At 38.1% G+C, this 19,756-nt stretch overlaps 1 protein-coding gene across 4 annotated transcripts in view; it reads right to left on the reverse strand.

The window, feature by feature from the left end:
- Positions 1–4,372: 4,372 nt before the first annotated feature.
- The window catches only part of asrgl1 (asparaginase and isoaspartyl peptidase 1), a 49,007-nt gene continuing 33,623 nt past the window's right edge, over positions 4,373–19,756 (reverse strand). For 3 of the 4 annotated variants that reach the window (XM_061910978.1, XM_061910977.1, XM_061910980.1), the window contains 2 exons: positions 18,783–18,893; positions 4,373–5,885 (listed from right to left, as the gene is read on the reverse strand). In XM_061910978.1, the coding sequence (XP_061766962.1) occupies positions 5,671–5,885; positions 18,783–18,893 (326 nt within the window). In that variant the 3' untranslated portion in view covers positions 4,373–5,670. Of the gene's footprint in view, positions 5,886–9,545; positions 9,715–18,782; positions 18,894–19,756 lie in introns of those variants that run through there. The other variant, XM_061910981.1, reaches the window with a different exon arrangement.

Consider the following 19,756-nt stretch of genomic DNA (forward strand, 5'->3'; position numbering starts at 1 on the left):
GGCTATGTTTAACTTGACTTAACTATACTCACCTTGCAGAAGCAGTCTCTGTAAATTGATTTATTTTCAAATGTCGACCTAAGTTTTTTATGAAATACAATTTAATTAACAACATACTATACATTCAACCCTCTAAATTACATTCAAAATGTAATTTAGCTCTAAAAAAGGATGCATAAAAAAGGCAAACACGAAGACCACACTCCATCTTTTTGTTCCAACCCTCTCGAAATAAATGTATAGAATATATAAAAAAGTTGATTTCTGTCATTTTTAACTGTAAATGTATTTACACATGTTGAAAAATTCAAAATGTATGTTGCCCCATCGATGACTTATTTGAGTAACACGACTTTTATTTTATTTTAATCTTCTATTTTTTCTATTTTTTTTATTGATTATTTATGCTAGGACAACATGTCTAATACAAAGTTGTAATTGTGTCTCAATTCAAATATGAAAAATAGATGGAATGTTTTCTGTAGGTCACCATTGCTATGAGTGTCAACTAATACCCACATCACATGGGTGCTTTCAGTGTAAACACTTTCCTCCTCCACTCAGAGGTTTACTGTATTTTATCTGCTCATAAATCTTCATACCTGTAGCTTTACAGTTTCCACACAAAACAAAAAAAATAAATACGTTGGTGGAAAAACAGCAGTGTTATGTGGGCCTAGTGACTTGTTTAATGTGGACAAGCTGTTCTCGTAGCATTTAATTCTCTAGCATGTAGCTGGGTTGCACAGTCCACAGTGGTCTACAGTCCACAATGTCTACTCCTACATTGGGTAGACATTTATATTTATATTATGTTCTTATAGGGACGGCGTGGCGCAGTTGGAGAGTGGCCGTACCCAACCCGAGGGTCCCTGGTTCAATCCCCACCGATGTACCAACCTCGTCACGTCCGTTGTGTCCTGAGCAAGACACTTCACCCTTGCTCCTGATGGGTGCTGGTTAGCGCCTTGCATGGCAGCTCCCTCCATCAGTGTGTGAATGTGTGTGTGAATGGGTAAATGTGGAAGTACTGTCAAAGTGCTTTGAGTACCTTGAAGGTAGAAAAGCGCTACACAAGTACAACCCATTCATCATGTATTATTGATAGAGAAAAATTACATACTGGATTGGTGTAAGGTGAGGATAATGTGTGTGTTCTTTCCTCCGTGGTTGGGTGAGTTATTAAGTTAACATGTGCCAGTTCCCAAAGAGAGGGGGGGTCATGCTCTCCTTTAGAATGCCAGAGTACATGTTAGAATTCATGTTACCCCCAATTAACCACATCTCCCTTGAGTTGTCAGCACTCATACAGAAGTTAGACACAAGGTAAGAGCCTATTGTCTTGGTGTTCATTGATTGCCAGCTATTTGATAATATTGAGAGTGTGTTGACATTTTTTTGAGTTGATAATACATGTATACTGCTATACAAGCTAAACATTGACTTCTCTAAAGTTTGTGGAGCTATAATAGGGCTATCAATAAATTTAAATGAAACACATTTGAATCAAACAAAATAAATAAAATTACATCCTGAAAAGGATGTGTCTTCAATATAAAAATGAGTTTTTCATGTCCGTAATAGTTATGATCCACTCAGATCATTCTTTTTAATAGATGATTTATTCTTATATTACTTTGTCATATATTTTAATATTTAAGATAAACATTTTTTGTACAACTTTTTTTTTTTTTTTTCATTTTCATATACAGTAGCATACCACCATTTACAAGCTTGAATGGTTCTGTGGCAAAGTTTTAAGTCAAAACACTTGTAACTCAAATCAACATCTCCCACTGAAATTAAATTATATCAATTTATTTGTAGTTTGCCCCCCAATAATCTCAATTTTAACAGGCAGAGCATGCCTTTTCAAACAAAAACAATTGAAAATAATAGGAATTGTATTAAAAACAATACAGTATGATATAATATACTAATAACAACTACAGCAGTTATTAAGTAATGTAATAACAATGTACAGCATTTACCTTGGAGAGTCGATTTCTACGGTATCTTCAAGCTGCCTCTCCATCAAACACACCATCAGCAGTTTTCCATATGTTCATGGAGAAATGTATCCCGTTTTGATAGTATTTTAACATCCTTAACTGACTCATTTTGCTTCTGTATGGTGCAGACTACAGTAACAGTGATACGCTCAAATTGCTTCGCCAATTTGGCCACAAGCCCCGTCATGTTTTTGATTGATTATGTCTTTCTTTAATTCAATGAATATCATCCACTTCTACTCAGTGCTATCCTTCACACTCACTTGTTCTTTCCCATGGTAGGAAAACATAGTTACGTCCATCTCTGGCGAAGTCCAGATGTTTTGGTTGGATCTTATGGAGTTCACTGTGACATTTGATACACCAACTAATGGCTGGGATGCTTGTAACTTGAAGCATAACAATTATCTGAGACAGACAAATATGGAGAAGCAGCTTGCATAGAAGTCCACTCTCATAATGTACAATATTATTACATTACTTTATAAAACTACTGAAGTTGTTTGTAGTGCATTCCATACAACATGTAATTAGTAAAGGTTTAATTTTGTTTTTAAAAGAATGTGTTACAATTTGCTGTTTGGAGGCGGGCAAGCACAAATACATTTATTTCAATTCATTACAGAAGGTGACGTTGATTTGAGATATGAGTGTTTTGACTTTGAAGCTCCGTCACAGAACCAACTAAGCTCACAAATTTAGGTACGACTGAACTACTATATGTGCATTTTGCAGTGATGTAGTATTGCATCACTGCAATACTGAGTATTACATTTTGTAATCTCAACATTAAAAACTTGTTTTACAGAAATTCCAGTCATAGATTAATAAAAAACTTACATTTTTAAAATTGTAAACACTGGAGAAAATGTACGATAGCTCATATTGTGCTCAATGTGCTGGTAATATGTCCGGAAATACAGTATAGTGTCATTTGACATAGGACAGTGGTTCTTAACCTGGGTTCGATCGAACCCTATGGGTTCGGTGAGTCGGGCGCAGGGGTTTGGCGGAGGTCAAGAAACACCCGACTCATCGTGTAAATAAAAACTTCTCCCTATCGGCGTATTACGGATACGGCAACAGCAGAAGTCACACTGATTTGCAGGTGTGTAATTTGTTGTGAGTTCATGCACTGTGTTGGTTTTGTTCTTTGAACAAGGTGATGTTCATGCACGGTTCATTTTGTGCACCAGTAAAAAAACATGGTAACACTTTAGTATGGGGAACATATTCACCATAAATTAGTTGGTTATTAACATGCAAATTAGTAACATATTGGCTCCATTAAGTACTTATTAATGCCTTATTCTGCATGGTCTTATTAAAACCCTAACTCTCTAACCCTGGCCCTAACCAAATAACTCTAAATGAAGTCTTTGTTGCTTAGGATATGTTGCCCTAGTGTCCAAAAAACTCTGACTTAAGTCTTTGTTACTTAGATTATGTTCCAATACTAAAGTGTTACCAAAAACATATAACTTGGTCTTGAATTTGAAAAAAAACATTTTATATTTCACTAAAGAAGGGTTTGGTGAATTTGCATATGAAAATGGTGGGGTTCGGTACCTCCAACAAGGTCAAGAACCACTGACATAGGATATATAGACTATGAGGTAAACTCATATAATAAAAAAAAATTCTATGGAATCAGACATACAATGCACTGGTGCAAAAAATGATCTTATCCATCCATCCATTTTCTACTGCTTGTCCCTTTTGAGGTCGCGGGGGGTGCTGGAGCCTATCTCAGCTGTATATTCTAAAGAACATTATACCTTCTTTCCAAAAGTAACTGTATGATCTGGAGTCCATCCCGGCTGACTTCGGTACCTGAACTGGTCGCCAGCCAAACACAGGCTACACTGGAATAGACAAAAATATGTACCAGGTCGTCCCTATATTTCTGTATGATGTCTGACAGTAGCACCCTCTAGTGGCAGCAAATTGTAAAACATACTGTGATTACAAGAGTTTCAGGAAAACGATTTATTAAAAAAAATCCCTTTAACTTGTATTGGCAATTGGATTATACTTGTATAGCACTTTTCTACCTTCAAGGTACGCTTTGACACTATTTCCACATTCACCCATTCACACACTGATGGCGGGAGCTACCATGCAAGGCCCTAACCTAACCACCACCCATCAGGAGCAAGGGTTAAGTGTCTTGCTCAAGGACACAACAAAAGTGACTAGGACATCAAACCAGGAACCCTATATTACCCGTGCCACGCCGTTCCCTTTGAAGAACCAGGTTTAAGGGTTTTAAAAATGTATTAAACAAGAGTGTCTATTTTATGTACTGTATGTGACTCCTATTCTCATAAAAAGGCCGATGTAAAATAAATTGTGAAAACTAGTTTTTCTAAAATCTTTATTAGAATGTCATCTTTAACAACTTTTTGTGAGTACTAGTCAAAGGTAATGATTACTAATGAAAGTTAAAGTACCAGTAGAGTGGAAAATCACAAAATGCCACAAATTCAGTCACACATTTTGAATATTCTGCTCTGAACGTCTTCGGTAATTTGCGTAGATTGATGTCACTGGAGGAACACTTCTGCACTTTGACCGTAGTATCTGATCAGTCATAATGGAAATACATATAGTTTTCTCTTTTTTATGAATTGTAAGTCATAGATAAATAAATTCATAAAAAGTCCATCAATGCTCGGAGCTCTCTATTCTACCCACAAAACCCTCTAAATAACCATCCAAAACTTGTCAACCATACTCTATATGCATATCCTGACCTGAATATTAACCAAATATTAGCGATTTTCACATTACAAGCGCTAAAACAGACAAACTATTTTTGATGGCAGATAACGCACAGCTAAATAGCCCTCTGCTGCTTTCCTGTGAGCCAGCAGCGATATCCTGCTGCTCCCGCATCATCGCATCTCGGCTCGTCAAAGTTATTAAAGATTATAAATCATGCCTCTCAGTTGGATATTATGGAGACAAAACACATAACCGAAGACAGTGTCAGCAGTGTGACTTCCTTGCTAACCCTTTGTGTGCATCATGATTAACTCTACATTCAAACGGTTAGATATGGACATCCTATCAGTCGTCATCGCAGTGAGAGCAGACATTGTACAGTAAGCTATCGTTTTATTATGTTTGTAGTTTGTATTTATTGTTTAGCACTTAGGAATACTGCTTCATGATGCTTAGTGTTTTACTAAAGCTGGATCTGTTTAGCAGAGCTTCTAGAACTTGTAGCTCATCCTTTTTATATTCAGGAACAACAATATAAGTTTCTGATCATAATTTTTCCCAAGGTAATCGTTGTTGGCTCTCACAAAGTCAGCATTATTTGCATTGTTGTTGGTGATGAAAAGGTCTGCGGTTCCTACCTCTACGTCACACGATCACGTGACTGGCTGGCTCATTTTCTCCCAAAATGGCTTGGGAATCTCCATGAGATTGACACTATTTTGATCATATCTATTTACTCGTAAACTTTGAAAGTCTTTTGGTGTCATACATCAGATATATATGATAATAGCATTAATTTAGAGGCAACTTGTTTTTCGACTCTATTGGTACTTGAAAAACGATTACTAATGAAAGTTAAAATTGACTACTGATAAAAGTTAAAGATTATTACAAGCCATAGTTAAAGATGTTTGTGATTAGCCTCCAATTGTCAGTGGGGCTCATCAAGGCCTTGGGTAAAGTGCTCCCCGCTGTTTATGCCGTAGTGTAGCGTGTCCTTCTGGACTGCAGCCCATGCCAGTTGAAGACTGGAGCAGCGAGCGGCCCAATGACCCTGAGGATCCAATGTCACCACACCGCCCAGTCCCTGCACTCTGGACTTCATGTAAGCCAGGGCCAAGTCGCTGGCTGCCTCTACTGATTGACCTGAGGACAAGTACAGTGCCTTTAGAAGAACAATATATGCTATTGACATGCAAACCTTGATCAACTGTGCAAATGCAAGCAAGTAAGATTACATTTACTGTAGGCCATTACTCTATATGAAAAATAACAACAGTGCAACAAAATCAAACAAAAGAACCTCATAAAAAGCCCCACTAAGACTAATGATAGCCACTTGCCTGGAAATGTATTACACATGTGGAACCAGCAGATAGAGCTCGTTCTCCGAGTATCAAACGTGTATCAATGTGGTTTACTTTGCAAAGCAGCCTGGGTTTCACCATTCCTAGATAGTTTTCAGTACAATTACCTTAGTGGTGTGTGATTCAACATAACCTTGTAATGTGTATTTTCTAACTGACACACTTTTAGATGTCCTTAAGGGTTAATAAATATACATGTTCCCACTTTAACACCCATGTTTTGTGGGACTAGCAGTCATAACGGAATTAAGCAGATTGTAAAAAATCGAGTAAGTAGTCTGTATTATTTTTCTGAGCTTCTGGTTATTGCTATTTTGATGTTTATGTCTTTGACAGAATGGCATAAAAGTTAATGACATGGTATTAGTGTGGGTAAGCTTTGGTGTAACAAACTGAAAAAAAAAAGTTTGTGTACGTGATTATAGTCAAGTATTTTATTGTAAATCTTTATTTAGCAATTTCAGTGTCAAATAATGTCATAAATCCATCCATTTTCTACCGCTTATTCCCTTTTGGGGCCGCGGGGGGCGCTGGCGCCTATCTCAGCTACAATCGGGCGGAAGGCGGTGTACACCCTGGACAAGTCGCCAACTCATCGCAGGGCCAACACAGATGGACAACACTCACACTCACATTCACACACTAGGGCCAATTTAGTGTTGCCAATCAACCTATCCCCAGGTGCATGTCTTTGGCAGTGGGAGGAAGCCGGAGTACCCGGAGGGAACCCACGCATTTACGGGGAGAACATGCAAACTCCACACAGACAGATCCGGAGCCTGGGATTGAACCCAGGACTGCAGGACCTTCGTATTGTGAGGCAGACGCACTAACCCCTCTTCCACCGTGAAGCCCATGTCATAAAATAATAGTTACAATCAAAGTGTGTTATAAAGGTATTTTTACAATTGGCTAAGCTGTAGTAAGACCCCAAAGGAGAGAAGAAACAGTCAACAAAAATAATAATGTTTAAAAACAAAAGGCGCAGAAGTATAAAACATTTCGAAAAGCGCACTCAAAAAAGGAGAGGAGAAACAAAAGACGCACTCAAAAGGAGTGGGGAAAAATACAAATACAACACAGCAATACCAGGACGCAGCCACTGGAAAGGTTAAGTGTGAGGAGAGCAATGAAGGAATGTCCTCTGGGAAACACCAAGCAAGTGGAAGAAGTCCTTGGAGGAGAGTGAAACATCTACAATCGACTGGCAGGGAGGCTTAAAAGTGCTGGTTGCATCTTACTTACAGTAACATTTTTCAAAGCAAATAATATAACATAAACACCCCCAGCTAGCTTAAGTAAGTGGTTTAACAGAACACATTTGTTTGACAATTGTCTATTTTTTTCACAAATAGTAAATTTATGTTATTTAAAAAAATTTACCGGCCAGAACAAAATTACGGCGGTCACTCACCCGGTCTCGTCAAAACGTATGCGCAGAGAACAGGTTCACACATGCAAAAGCCAAGAGAAGCAACAAACAAATTACAGTCATGTTGTTGTTATGTTAGAATATACTTTCAATGACAGCTAATGCTAGCTCTAAAGATTGCAATTATCAGCTAACAACACTCAAAGTTACTGCGCGTGCATATGTTACGCATGTACGTAGTTATGTCATAAGAGCTGCAAGACGGTGGGATATACTGTGTAAACTACAAACCCCGTTTCCATATGAGTTGGGAAATTGTGTTAAGATGTAAATATAAACGGAATACAATGATTTGCAAATCCTTTTCAACCCATATTCAGTTGAATGCACTACAAAGACAAGATATGTGATGTTCAAACTCATAAACTTAGTTTTTTTGCAAATAATAATTAACTTAGAATTTCATGGCTGAAACACGAGCCAAAGTAGTTGGGAAAGGGCATGTTCATCACTGTGTTACATCACTTTTTCTTTTAACAACACTCATAAAACATTTGGGAACTGAGGAAACTAATTGTTGAAGCTTTGAAAGTGGAATTCTTTCCCATTCTTGTTTTATGTAGAGCTTCAGTCGTTCAACAGTCCGGGGTCTCTGCTGTCGTATTTTACGCTTCATAAAGCGCCACACATTTTGGATGGGAGACAGGTCTGGACTGCAGGCGGGCCAGGAAAGTACCCGCACTCTTTTTTTTACGAAGCCATGCGGTTGTAACACGTGCTCAATGTGGCTTGGCATTGTCTTGCTAAAATAAGCAGGGGCGTCCATGAAAAAGACGGTGCTTAGATAGGCAGCATATGTTGTTCCAAAACCTGTATGTACCTTTCAGCATTAATGGTGCCTTCACAGATGTGTAAGTTACCCATGCCTTGGGCACTAATGCACCCACATACCATCAAAGATTCTGGCTTTTTAACATTGCGTTGATAACAGTTCGCTTCCCCTTTGGTCCGGATGACACAATGTCGAATATTTCCAAAAACAATATGAAATGTGGACTCGTTAGACCACAGAACACTTTTCCACTTTGCATCAGTCCATCTTAGATGATCTCGGGTCCAGAGAAGCCAGCGCGTTTCTGGATGTTGTTGATAAATGGCTTTCGCTTTGCATAGTACAGCTTTAACTTGCACTTACAGATGTAGCGACAAACTGTATTTAGTGACAGTGGTTTTCTGAAGTGTTCCTGGGCCATGTGGTTATATCCTTTAGAGATTGATGTCGGTTTTTGATACAGTGCCATCTGAGGGATCGAAGGTCACGGTCATTCAATGTTGTTTTTCCCGCCATGCCGCTTACGTGGAGTGATTTCTCCAGATTCTCTGAACCTTTTGATGATATTATGGACCGTAGATGTTGAAATTCCAAAATTTCTTGCAATTGGACTTTGAGAAATACGTTGTTCTTAAACTGTTTGACTATTTGCTCACGCAGTTGTGGACAAAGGGGTGTACCTAGCCCCATCCTTTCTTGTGAAAGACTGAGCATTTTTTGGGAAGCTGTTTTTATACCCAATAATGGCACCCACCTGTTCCCAATTAGCCTGCACACCTGTGGGATGTTCCAAATAAGTGTTTGATTAGCATTCCTCAACTTTATCAGTATTTATTGCGACCTTTCCCAACTACTCTGTCACGTGTTGCAGGCATCAAATTCTAAAGTTAATGATTATTTGCAAAAAAAAATGTTTTTATCAATTTGCCTCCCTAGGGAGGTGTTTAGGGCACGTCCAACCATTAGGAGGCCACGGGGAAGACCCAGGACACGTTGGGAAGACTATGTCTCCCGGCTGGCCTGGAAACGCCTCGGGATCCTCCGGGAAGAGCTAGACGAAGTGGCTGGGGAGAGGGAACTCTGGGCTTCCCTGCTTAGGCTGCTGCCCCCGCGATAAGCAGAGGAAGATGGATGGATGGATGGAGTTTGAACATCAAATATGTTGTCTTTGTAGTATATTCAACTGAATATGGGTTGAAAATGATTTGCAAATCATTGTATTTCGTTTATATTTACATCTAACACAATTTCCCAACTCATATGGAAACAGGGTTTGTATATTCGAAAGTTAGCGCCCTCTCGGCAGCTGTGTAAATGGTGCAAACAACCCCTTTAAGTAGGCCAGCAGCAAATCGACAGCAGGTGTGTGTGGTTTGGTCCACCCCGGAACATCATAACCAGGTCCTGCAAAAAAATGCAGATAAGGGAGGCAGCAGAGCAGCCAAACACATGACAGTATTTCCGTATGATTACAACTGTATTAATCATTTACTTAAACAAAAATCGCTTAATTTATACATTTCCTGATCAAATACAAGGCAACAAGCTGAGATCAAGCAGCTGCTCGTCTTCTCTGCATTAGTACTGTATGCTCGTTTTCAATGCACTGCATTCAGTACACGCACTCAGCGTATGGGCCCTCCCTCTTTCTGTTTGTCAGCATGTCGCCTAATATAAAATTTGCTGAGAGATTTATTGCACACACTGACTTAGTACAGCCTGTGTTATGTTATTTATGTACAGTAAGTGTGACATGTTTATGCTGACTAATCACCCTATAAACACAGAAAAAAATTGGCTCCGTAATACTCCAGCATACCTAGGACCATTACTTTACGGCGCGAAACCTTCTGGGTAATGTAGTAAATAAATAAATAAATAAACAATAATAATACTACATAAATATACATAAATATAAATATTTATTTCATAGTTACATATGTGAATGTTGTCTGTGTATCTGTGTTGGCCCTGTGATGAGGGGTGACTTGTCCAGGGTGTACGCGGCCTTCCACCCGAATGCAGCTGAGATAGGCTCATGTCATGCACCCCCCTGCGACCCCGAACAGGACAAGCGGTAGAAAATGGATGGATGTATTTATATATTTATTTTACAATTATTAACCAGGGTGAGGAAATTAAGACCAGATTGTCATTAGCTATAATGTTTTAGCAAAGAGGCAGCATGTATGACTGAGATGTTGAAGTGTGATGACCTCCCATTGTCTTTCTTTTTTTTTTTGGAACAAAAATGTCCAGTATAGATTGCTCTCAACAGTTTACAAATGCTGTAAACGTGTGGGGGTAAATATGTTGGAATTATAAATGAATGATTAAGATAAACAAACACTTTTTTCCATAGGCAAAGTGTAAAATGAACACAGAAAATATCAGCAATTTTCCTGTAATTATAATTAATACAGTACAGTCATTTGACAATGACCTCTAAGTATGTGTTTTTAAGTCTGTGTGGTATAAAACAAGTAAAACCATTATTTGTTTCCCATGTTTGTTCGAGTCCTGTGCTTTTTGAGGTTAAGGTTACAAAAAACATTTAAAAAATAATAGAAAATTCATAAAATCACAAGTTTATTCAATGTTATTTGGAAACAAATGAAGTCTTAAAACATTGCAATGTTTGCCACAACTTTTAGAAAAAGCTGTCGAAAGACGCAATAATTGTATTGTGGACATTGTTCATCGACTCAACACATCCAAAACAACATTGCAATACTAGAAGGTGTTAATAAGTTACTAATGCCTGCTTCTAAAAGTAAAACCTCTAACATTCCAAACTTTAGTGTCAATGGTTTATTACAACTAGGCTCTAGCCTAGAAAATATTCTACAGACAAAGAAAGGTTACTATCAAACTAAGTCACTTCAATTCTTTATGGACCCATAAGGCTTATTATTGCTCTGAAATATTGTTCACAAATCTATAGTGAGAACTTCTCATTTGCTGAGATAATCCAGCAGATCAAAATGCTGACTAGACAACAGGATTATTGCACACAGGCGTGAAAGCATTCTTAATGATTCACACAAATACGGATGGAGATTAAAACGATTTACTTCAAGACAAGACTTCAACGAGTTTAAACTAGAGATGGGATTTATGGCTCTTTGCAGAGGGCCGGATCTTAAGGAGCCGTTCCTTTCTGAAAGAGCCATTTGAAAGACTGGCTGGTTCTTTATTAAAGTAACTTGTAATTTGTTTTCATCAATCACTCCTGACAGTAATAAGTTTAAGTTTAATACGTTTAATCAAATCAAAATGTATACACTGATGAGAATTATTTTGAAATATTGATAATATTCTAATTTGGCTTTTGTTTCCATTGTAAACATTCCACAAGATGGTGCCATTTCCCCATTCTTTAAAAATGACGTCACTATGTAAGGCTTTATCTTTCCTGTCAACATCCCCCCTGCGCATTGCGATGACGTGCATCCACAAGTTACAATTCCTTTAACTCTTGTTCTTTTTAATTTATTTTCCTGCTGCTAATATATTTTTATAATTTTAAATGCAACAGCTAAACAGCTCCAGTAATTGCAGGTACTTATTAAACTCCTTCACTAAGTTAACTGCCTGAATAAGAGGGCCTGCGAATGACCGCTTTCACATGAATACAGCCTTCTGAGCACTGATTTCATTACGCCTACAAGAATGAAAGCTTTTGATTCTGATTCTCATTCTGATTCTGAGAGGGCAACATGGGCAATTTGCATAAAGAACAGCTATCAAACAAACAACTTACAACTGTGAATCTGTTCTCATCATTCACTTGAAAGAGCCTTTAAAAAGACCAGACTTGTACGTGAACAACACGTCTCTTTTAAGAATTAGATGAAACAGGAATAGGCTTCAGTACCCGCCGCCACCCCGAGAGGGACAAGCGGTAGAAAAATGGATGGATGGAAGGACCAACTCTTAATAGAGTTCTGATGAATAAAAACATTTCTGACTTATAAATTATGTCACAATGTTGGATCACAGCAAGGTGGACACACTAATTAAGACATTAAAGGTGGCCTGTTATGCAAAACCAAGTTTTCGTACCCATTGGCACCTGTTTTTCTGTATTTGGGATCTGCATAAGTTTTAAAAATGTGAACTCAAAGCATAGAGGCATGAAGAAGGTATTTACTTATTTATTGCCTTCCTTTCATCTTCCAAATAAGCTGTGTGGAATTTGCCGCCAGTTGCAACGTTTTACATTTAGTGACATTAACGGAGATCTCCAAATACTTTAGAGCAGGGGCGGATCCAGAATATTTTGAGGTAGGGGGAAGCACACTCAATAAATTAGGCGTGCCACCCATTCAGAAATAAAGACAAGCGCCTAATTCTACGTTGTTGCTCGGTCATGAATTATACAGAAAAAAATGATGTCATTATCAAGTAAATATGATGTCATTATCAAGTAAAAATGATGTCATTATCAAGTATATAAAATGTCATTATCAAGTATATAAAATGCCAAGTTAATTTTTGTAGCAAACATCTGTTGGTGTGAAAAAAAAAAAAAAGTTAAACATTTTCTAAAATGCATGACACTCATGCACAGTTCCATTATAACTAATTCAACTAAAAAAAACAGATGAATTGAAACTGCTACTCCTGTTGGAAACATTTCTAAAAAGTAAAAATGTTTTAAAATTAGTTAGTGAATATGTAATCTCCTGGTTCAGTATTTGAGCTTAACAGTGAGAATGTTAATACAAAGTGTGAACCGCAAATATTTATTTTCTGCAGAAAAAAACTTATAAATATTTCAGTGTAATTTAAAGCATTACAAAAAGTGAACTTTGACAAATAAGTCTCAACCATCTTAATTGAAATTGTACTTATATAAAAACCGCGTTACGGCAGGTTAAACGTGGCAACTAAGTGTTTGTTCTACTAACCCCGTTTCCATATGAGTTGGGAAATTGTGCTAGATGTAAATATAAACAAAATACAATGATTTGCAAATCCTTTTCAACCCATATTCAATTGAATGCACTACAAATACAAGATATTTGATGTTCAAACTCATAAACTTTGTTTTTTTTTTGCAAATAAGAATTAACTTAGAATTTCATGGCTGCAACACGTGCCAAAGTAGTTGGGAACGGGCATGTTCACCACTGTGTTACATCACCTTTTCTTTTAACAACACTCAATAAACGTTTGGTAACTGAGGAAACTAATTGTTGAAGCTTTGAAAGTGGAATTCTTTCCCATTCTTGTTTTATGTAGAGCTGTCGTATTTTAAGCTTCATAATGCAGCACACATTTTTGATTGGAGACAGGTCTGGACTACGGGCGGACCAGGAAAGTGCCCGCACTCTTTTTTTACGAAGCCACGCTGTTGTAACACCTGCTGAATGTGGCTTTGCATTGTCTTGCTGAAATAAGCAGCATATGTTGTTCCAAAACCTGTATGTACCTTTCAGCATTAATGGTGCCTTTACAGATGTGTAAGTTACGCATGCCTAGGGCACTAATGCACCCCCATACCATCTCAGAGGCTGGCTTTTGAACTTTGCGTCGATAACAGTCTGGATGGTTCGCTTCCCTTTTGGTTCGGATGACACGATGTCGAATATTTCCAAAAACAATTTGAAATGTGGACTCGTCAGACCACAGAACACTTTTCCACTTTGCATCAGTCCATCTTAGATGATCTCGGGCCCAGAGAATCCGGCGGCATTTCTGGATGTAGTTGATAAATGGCTTTCGCCTTGCATAGTAGAGCTTTAACTTGCACTTACAGATGTAGCGACGAACTGTATTTAGTGACAGTGGTTTTCTGAAGTGTTCCTGAGCCCATGTGGTGATATCCTTTAGAGATTGATGTCGGTTTTTGATACAGTGCCGTCTGAGGGATCGGAGGTCACGGTCATTCAATGTTGGTTTCCGGCCATGCCGCTTACGTGGAATGATTTCTCCAAATTATCTGAACCTTTTGATGTTGAAATTCCTAAATTTCTTGCAATTGCACTTCGAGAAACGTTGTTCTTAAACTGTTAGACTATTTGCCCACGCAGTTTTGGACAAAGGGGTGTACTTCGCTACATCCTTTCTTGTGAAAGACTGAGCATTTTGGGAAGCTCTTTTAATACCCAATCATGGCACCCACCTGTTCCCAATTAGCCTGTACACCTGTGGGATGTTCCAAATAAGTATTTGATGAGCATTCCTTAACTTTATCATTATTTATTGCCACCTTTCCCAACTTCTTTGTCACATGTTGCTGACATCAAATTCTAAACTTAATGATTATTTGCACAAAAAAAAATGTTTATCAGCTTGAACATCAAATAGGTTGTCTTTGTAGCATATTCAACTGAATATGGGTTGAAAATGATTTGCAAATCATTGTATTCCATTTATATTTACATCAAACACAATTTCCCAACTCATATGGAAACGGGGCTTGTATTACATACAAGGAAGAAGTGAACAAACAGAAACAGCACCCTCAGCATCAGTCTCTAAGGAACATTAAGAGCAATGATCCAACATTGCAGGAGGTGGAACTAAATAGAACTAATCAAACGAGTGTGAAACATGTGCTGACAGAACATGGAACAGGAAGTAAAAGTGCTGCAAAACACAGAGACCAAACCGCAAACACTGACAAAACAAGATCACCAGGACAGAAAGTGATTCTAAACACAGGAAAACCCAAACATAACCAAACTGTCATTAGCAATTCTGACAGTATCATTATAAAGCATTCTATTATCACTGGAGGACGAAGCTAAACATGTTACACACCGAACGCAAACCAGGAGCAGGCATGCTAATCGCCAAGCTAACTGCTAAAGATAACTTGAAACTAGGGCTGGACAATTATTCAAATTTTAATTTTGATTATGGATTCTCATAATTATGAAAATATAATCATTGAAAACAAAACAAAAAACGATTAATGGGCTGCACAGGGATTCCAGAGCTTGTGACGGTGAATCAAATGCGCAAATGAGTGAAAAAGAGCATGTCTACTCAAAGTATGGGATTTCCCCATGGTTACTATTTTTATTTGACACAACACTAGTATGCCTAATCAATAATCACAACATAAACCTAAAAAACTCAACATAAAAAGTAAGGCATGTGATTTCTGCTGTAATGTAACCGCCCACGTAGTCACATAATTGGCTAATAAAACATATTCTGCTGATAAAGGCAAAAGAATAGGCGTAAAATTGACATACATGTAAGTGAAATGTTGTCATTGTGAGGAGAATGGACATTTGTTTTGGAAACTAATGTGTTTAGTATCGCTCATTTATCCCCGACACACTCAACCGCACCGTCATTGAACCAAACAATGTTGAGACGGTCACTTCAAACAGCGACTAAACCACAAGGCTAAATTAACAGGAATAATCCATACACCTTCCCAACACATCTCATCTGCTTGTGTTGTTGTGAACGACATCATATATGTAACATTACTGTGCAAACAAAACCGCAGTCGCATAATGAGAGGTGCTCTCTTTTTTTTTTTTAAACAACAGCCTCAAGTGAGTTTCCTATTTACTCACCAAGCTGAGAGCATAATAATAGCGCGGTGCCGCCACATCCGTTCTGACTGCGCTAACAAAATAATGGTTTCAAAAGATTACCTTGCACAAACATACTTGAAACACATATTGATACAATTACACAATTATTATGCTTTGACCTAAAATGCCCAACATTGTCCAAAGATATATTGCAACAATAAGTGTGATTATTTTTGCATTTAATTGAAAAACACTTTATTACATTTTATTTTATTTTACATAAAAAGCACACACTATTGGTTTTAAATTAAGTATAAAAGGTAAAAAACTGAATTAAAAATAATTAAAACAGAGAAACTGAATTTTACTGTTTTTTTTATATTGCTAATACTTATATGTATTGTCATTCCCATTATTATTTTACTTGTTGTAGTTTATTTGTAACAAATGTATATCCATTTTTTAAAACTACATAGTCCTGGGTTCAATCCCGAGCTCAGATCTTTCTGTGTGGAGTTTGCATGTTCTCCCCGTGACTGCGTGGGTTCCCTCCAAGTACTCCGGCTTCCTCCCACCTCCAAAGACATGCACCTGGGGATAGGTTGATTGGCAACACTAAATTGGCCCTAGTGTGTGAATGTGAATGTTTTCTGTCTATCTGTGTTGGCCCTGTGATGAGATGGCGACTTGTCCAGGGTGCACCCCGCCTTCCGAATGCAGCTGAGATAGGCTCCAGGATCCCTGTGACCCCAAAATGGACAAGCGGTAGAAATTGGAAGGATGGATAGATATTTAAAGTTGAGTTTTGGTGGTAAAATTAATTCTTTTATTTTCAAATTAATGAATAATCGTTTAATAAATGTCTTGCAATTGCACTTTGAGAAACGTTGTTCTTAAACTGTTTGATTATTTGCTCACGCAGTTGTGGACAAAGGGGTGTACCTCGCCCCTTCCTTTCTCGTGAAAGACTGAGCATTTTTTGGGAAGCTGTTTGTATACCCAATCATGGAATCCACCTGTTCCCAATTAGCCTGCAGACCTGTGGGATGTTCCAAATAAGTGTTTGGTGAGCATTCCTCAACTTCATCAGTATTTATTGCCACCTTTCCCAACTTCTTTGTCACGTGTTGCTAAAGTTCTAAAGTTAATGATTATTTGCAAAAAGTTTGAACATCAGATATGTTGTCTTTGTAGCATATTCAACTGAATATGGGTTGAAAATGATTTGCAAATCATTGTGTTCTGTTTATATTTACATTTAACACAATTTCCCAACTCATATGGAAATGGGGTTTGTAGTACAACAATATGCTGAAGTACATATTCAGTTCTTGTTGGCGGTTGTGTGGCTGTACACATCGCAGTTTGATTGATTGTGCCTCACTGCTTTCTCATCACCTTGCCTTTCACTTGATAAGTGCCACTTCACTCGTACAAAACACGCATTTCAAAATGAGAGGTCAACTGTTCGCAGCGCGGGACAACGTCTCAATTTGTGGGACGTGTGAAAAGAAATGAAAATGTACGACTGTCCTGCACAAAACGGTACATCTTATCTTTAACACTTCAATCAAGGAATACACAAACTTTGTGGGAGTGCCTTACTTGCGGTTGTCCTCTTTCACCTCCTGTTTGTAAAACTTCAAATTGAAAGACCCTTTTTGCTTTAAATGTAGCGTTTTGTCGGAAAAAAATACTAATAAAGTGTTTAAGTTTTGAATCTGGTTGGTGATAGAATAGTGGGTGGCAACTGCTTGGCTGATAGCATCAAGAACCAATGAAATTTAGGGTGGAACACAAGGGGGCCATCTAGATCACAAAGGGGGAAGGTGCCCCCCATGCCTCGGAAGCTCTCATTGTGGTAGAGGTTTACCCAAAGTGCTTTACGTTAGTCTGTCAATGTAATCTGAAGGTTGTAGTCTATAAGTATCTTCTTTTTTTCTATCTTCTACTTGTGGGGAAGACTAGTCTGTGCATGCTGAAAGCTTGACCTCTATCTTGTCACATTTTATGTGAGATTCTCAGGCAATGAATTGATTGCAATGGGACTGTTCAGATTGTCTTGAAACAGGTGTCCCTTATATTTTTTTGCATCAGGGACCGGTTTAATGTAAGCATTATTTTCATGCACCAGTCTTCCATGGGTAGCAAATAAATACAGCAAAAATAGGGGCATGAAAAATACAACTCACCATATTTCCGAATTAGAGGAAGCCCTGGGCTTGTTTCTTTGCAATGGACTGCATATGGATATTAGTCTTTGGCTCCAATATGGCACGTTTACATTTTATTTGTTCATTAATGTGCGAAACAAATATACAACAAATACACCAACTAGTAACTTCCTATCACAAATTTTATTATACATATATGAATAAGGTTATTTGTGTGTCAAGTGGGACAGGCGAAAGTTAAGTCTAAGAAAATGCTTGTTTATAAATTATTTAATGTTTCTTTGTGGCCCAGTACCAATTGCCTCACAGACCGGTCAGGCTTCATCACTTCCAGATCCAAAGTACTGTATTTATCCTCAGTAAGAGGGTTCATGCACATAGGCACCGATCCCGTGGGTGCTCAGGCCCCGAAGCACCCACAGGATCGGCGCCAATGCACCCACGTGGGATTGATGGCAAATCCTTGCTCCTCACAGAGCTAAAACCGCGCATGCTCAGAAAAGTAGCGTCAGATTAACCGCCCGTCTGAGCACCCATTGGCAGAAATGTAGATCGGCGCCTATGTTCATGCGCACCAAAGCCGGTTTTGCTCTATTTTGTTACAAACCAAATACAGTAAACACATAAAAAACACAATGAAACCATCATTGTCTGGGTATGTCCCCATCTGTAGAGGATTTAGCCCTGCTCAAATGAGAGGTCAAACTGTCAAGTTGCGTTTGACTCAATGTCCTGAAAATACAATGTCCTGAATAAATTAAAATATGTGTGTTTGTGTGTGTACTGTATTTACCTTGCTCCATGTGAAACAGGATGAGTCTGGCAAGTGTAACGGTCATAATGGCCTCCCCATGGCCTGTGGTTGACACTGCTCCAACCTGATTGTCAGCATATCCTCCACACCCTGATACACATAAAACATTACATAACTCACATTTCCTGAACATCCTAATAGGGTTGTACAGTATACAAGTACTAGTAAAGTACCGCAGTACTAATGAGTTAAAAGGTACTATACTGCCATTGAAAACTACCGGTACTTTTTTTTTTTTATCGTCATGAGGCGTGGTATCATGGTATACAAGTCGCGGTGCATGATAGTCAACATACGCATACACACAGCACTTACAAGCTTACTTTCCAATGTGTGGAAACAGAAGAGGGACAATGAACATATTTTGGCTTAAAAACTAACAAATATGGAGCTGTAAACACGGAAACGCTGTTCTGTAAGCAGTGCTTTGAAACATAACATCTCTCCTTAGTGTTTTAGCTACTTCTAAATCACTAATCTTTGCCTCCATGCGACAGATGAACTACGTTTCCTTAAGTATCATCCTGCTGGACGATGGTTATTTTAACATGCTTTACTACACACTGTAGGAGGATACAAGTAATTACTATGCATGTTGAGTAATAACGTCATCCAAAGTACCCAACCAACAGAAGAGTAAGTGCCTCTTACATTTTAATAGAAGTGTATAGTATATGTAAAACAGAAAGTAACCAGATATTAACAGTAAATAAACAAATTAATAATCAATTTTCTACCGCGTGTCCCTCATAATTTGACAACATAATAGAATGAGAAACGACACACACACTGTATTACTGCATGCATCAGCAGCCAAATTAGGAGACTTTGTTACCCATTCGCTTACTTAGTACCCAAAGAGAAGTTGTCTAATAGGGATGGGAATTGATAAGATTTTTCCGATTCCGATTCCACTTTTGAGTCTGCTTAACAATTCGGTTCTTTTATCGGGT

This window comes from Nerophis ophidion, linkage group LG09 (assembly GCF_033978795.1).
Source record: "Nerophis ophidion isolate RoL-2023_Sa linkage group LG09, RoL_Noph_v1.0, whole genome shotgun sequence".
NCBI lineage: Eukaryota > Metazoa > Chordata > Actinopteri > Syngnathiformes > Syngnathidae > Nerophis > Nerophis ophidion.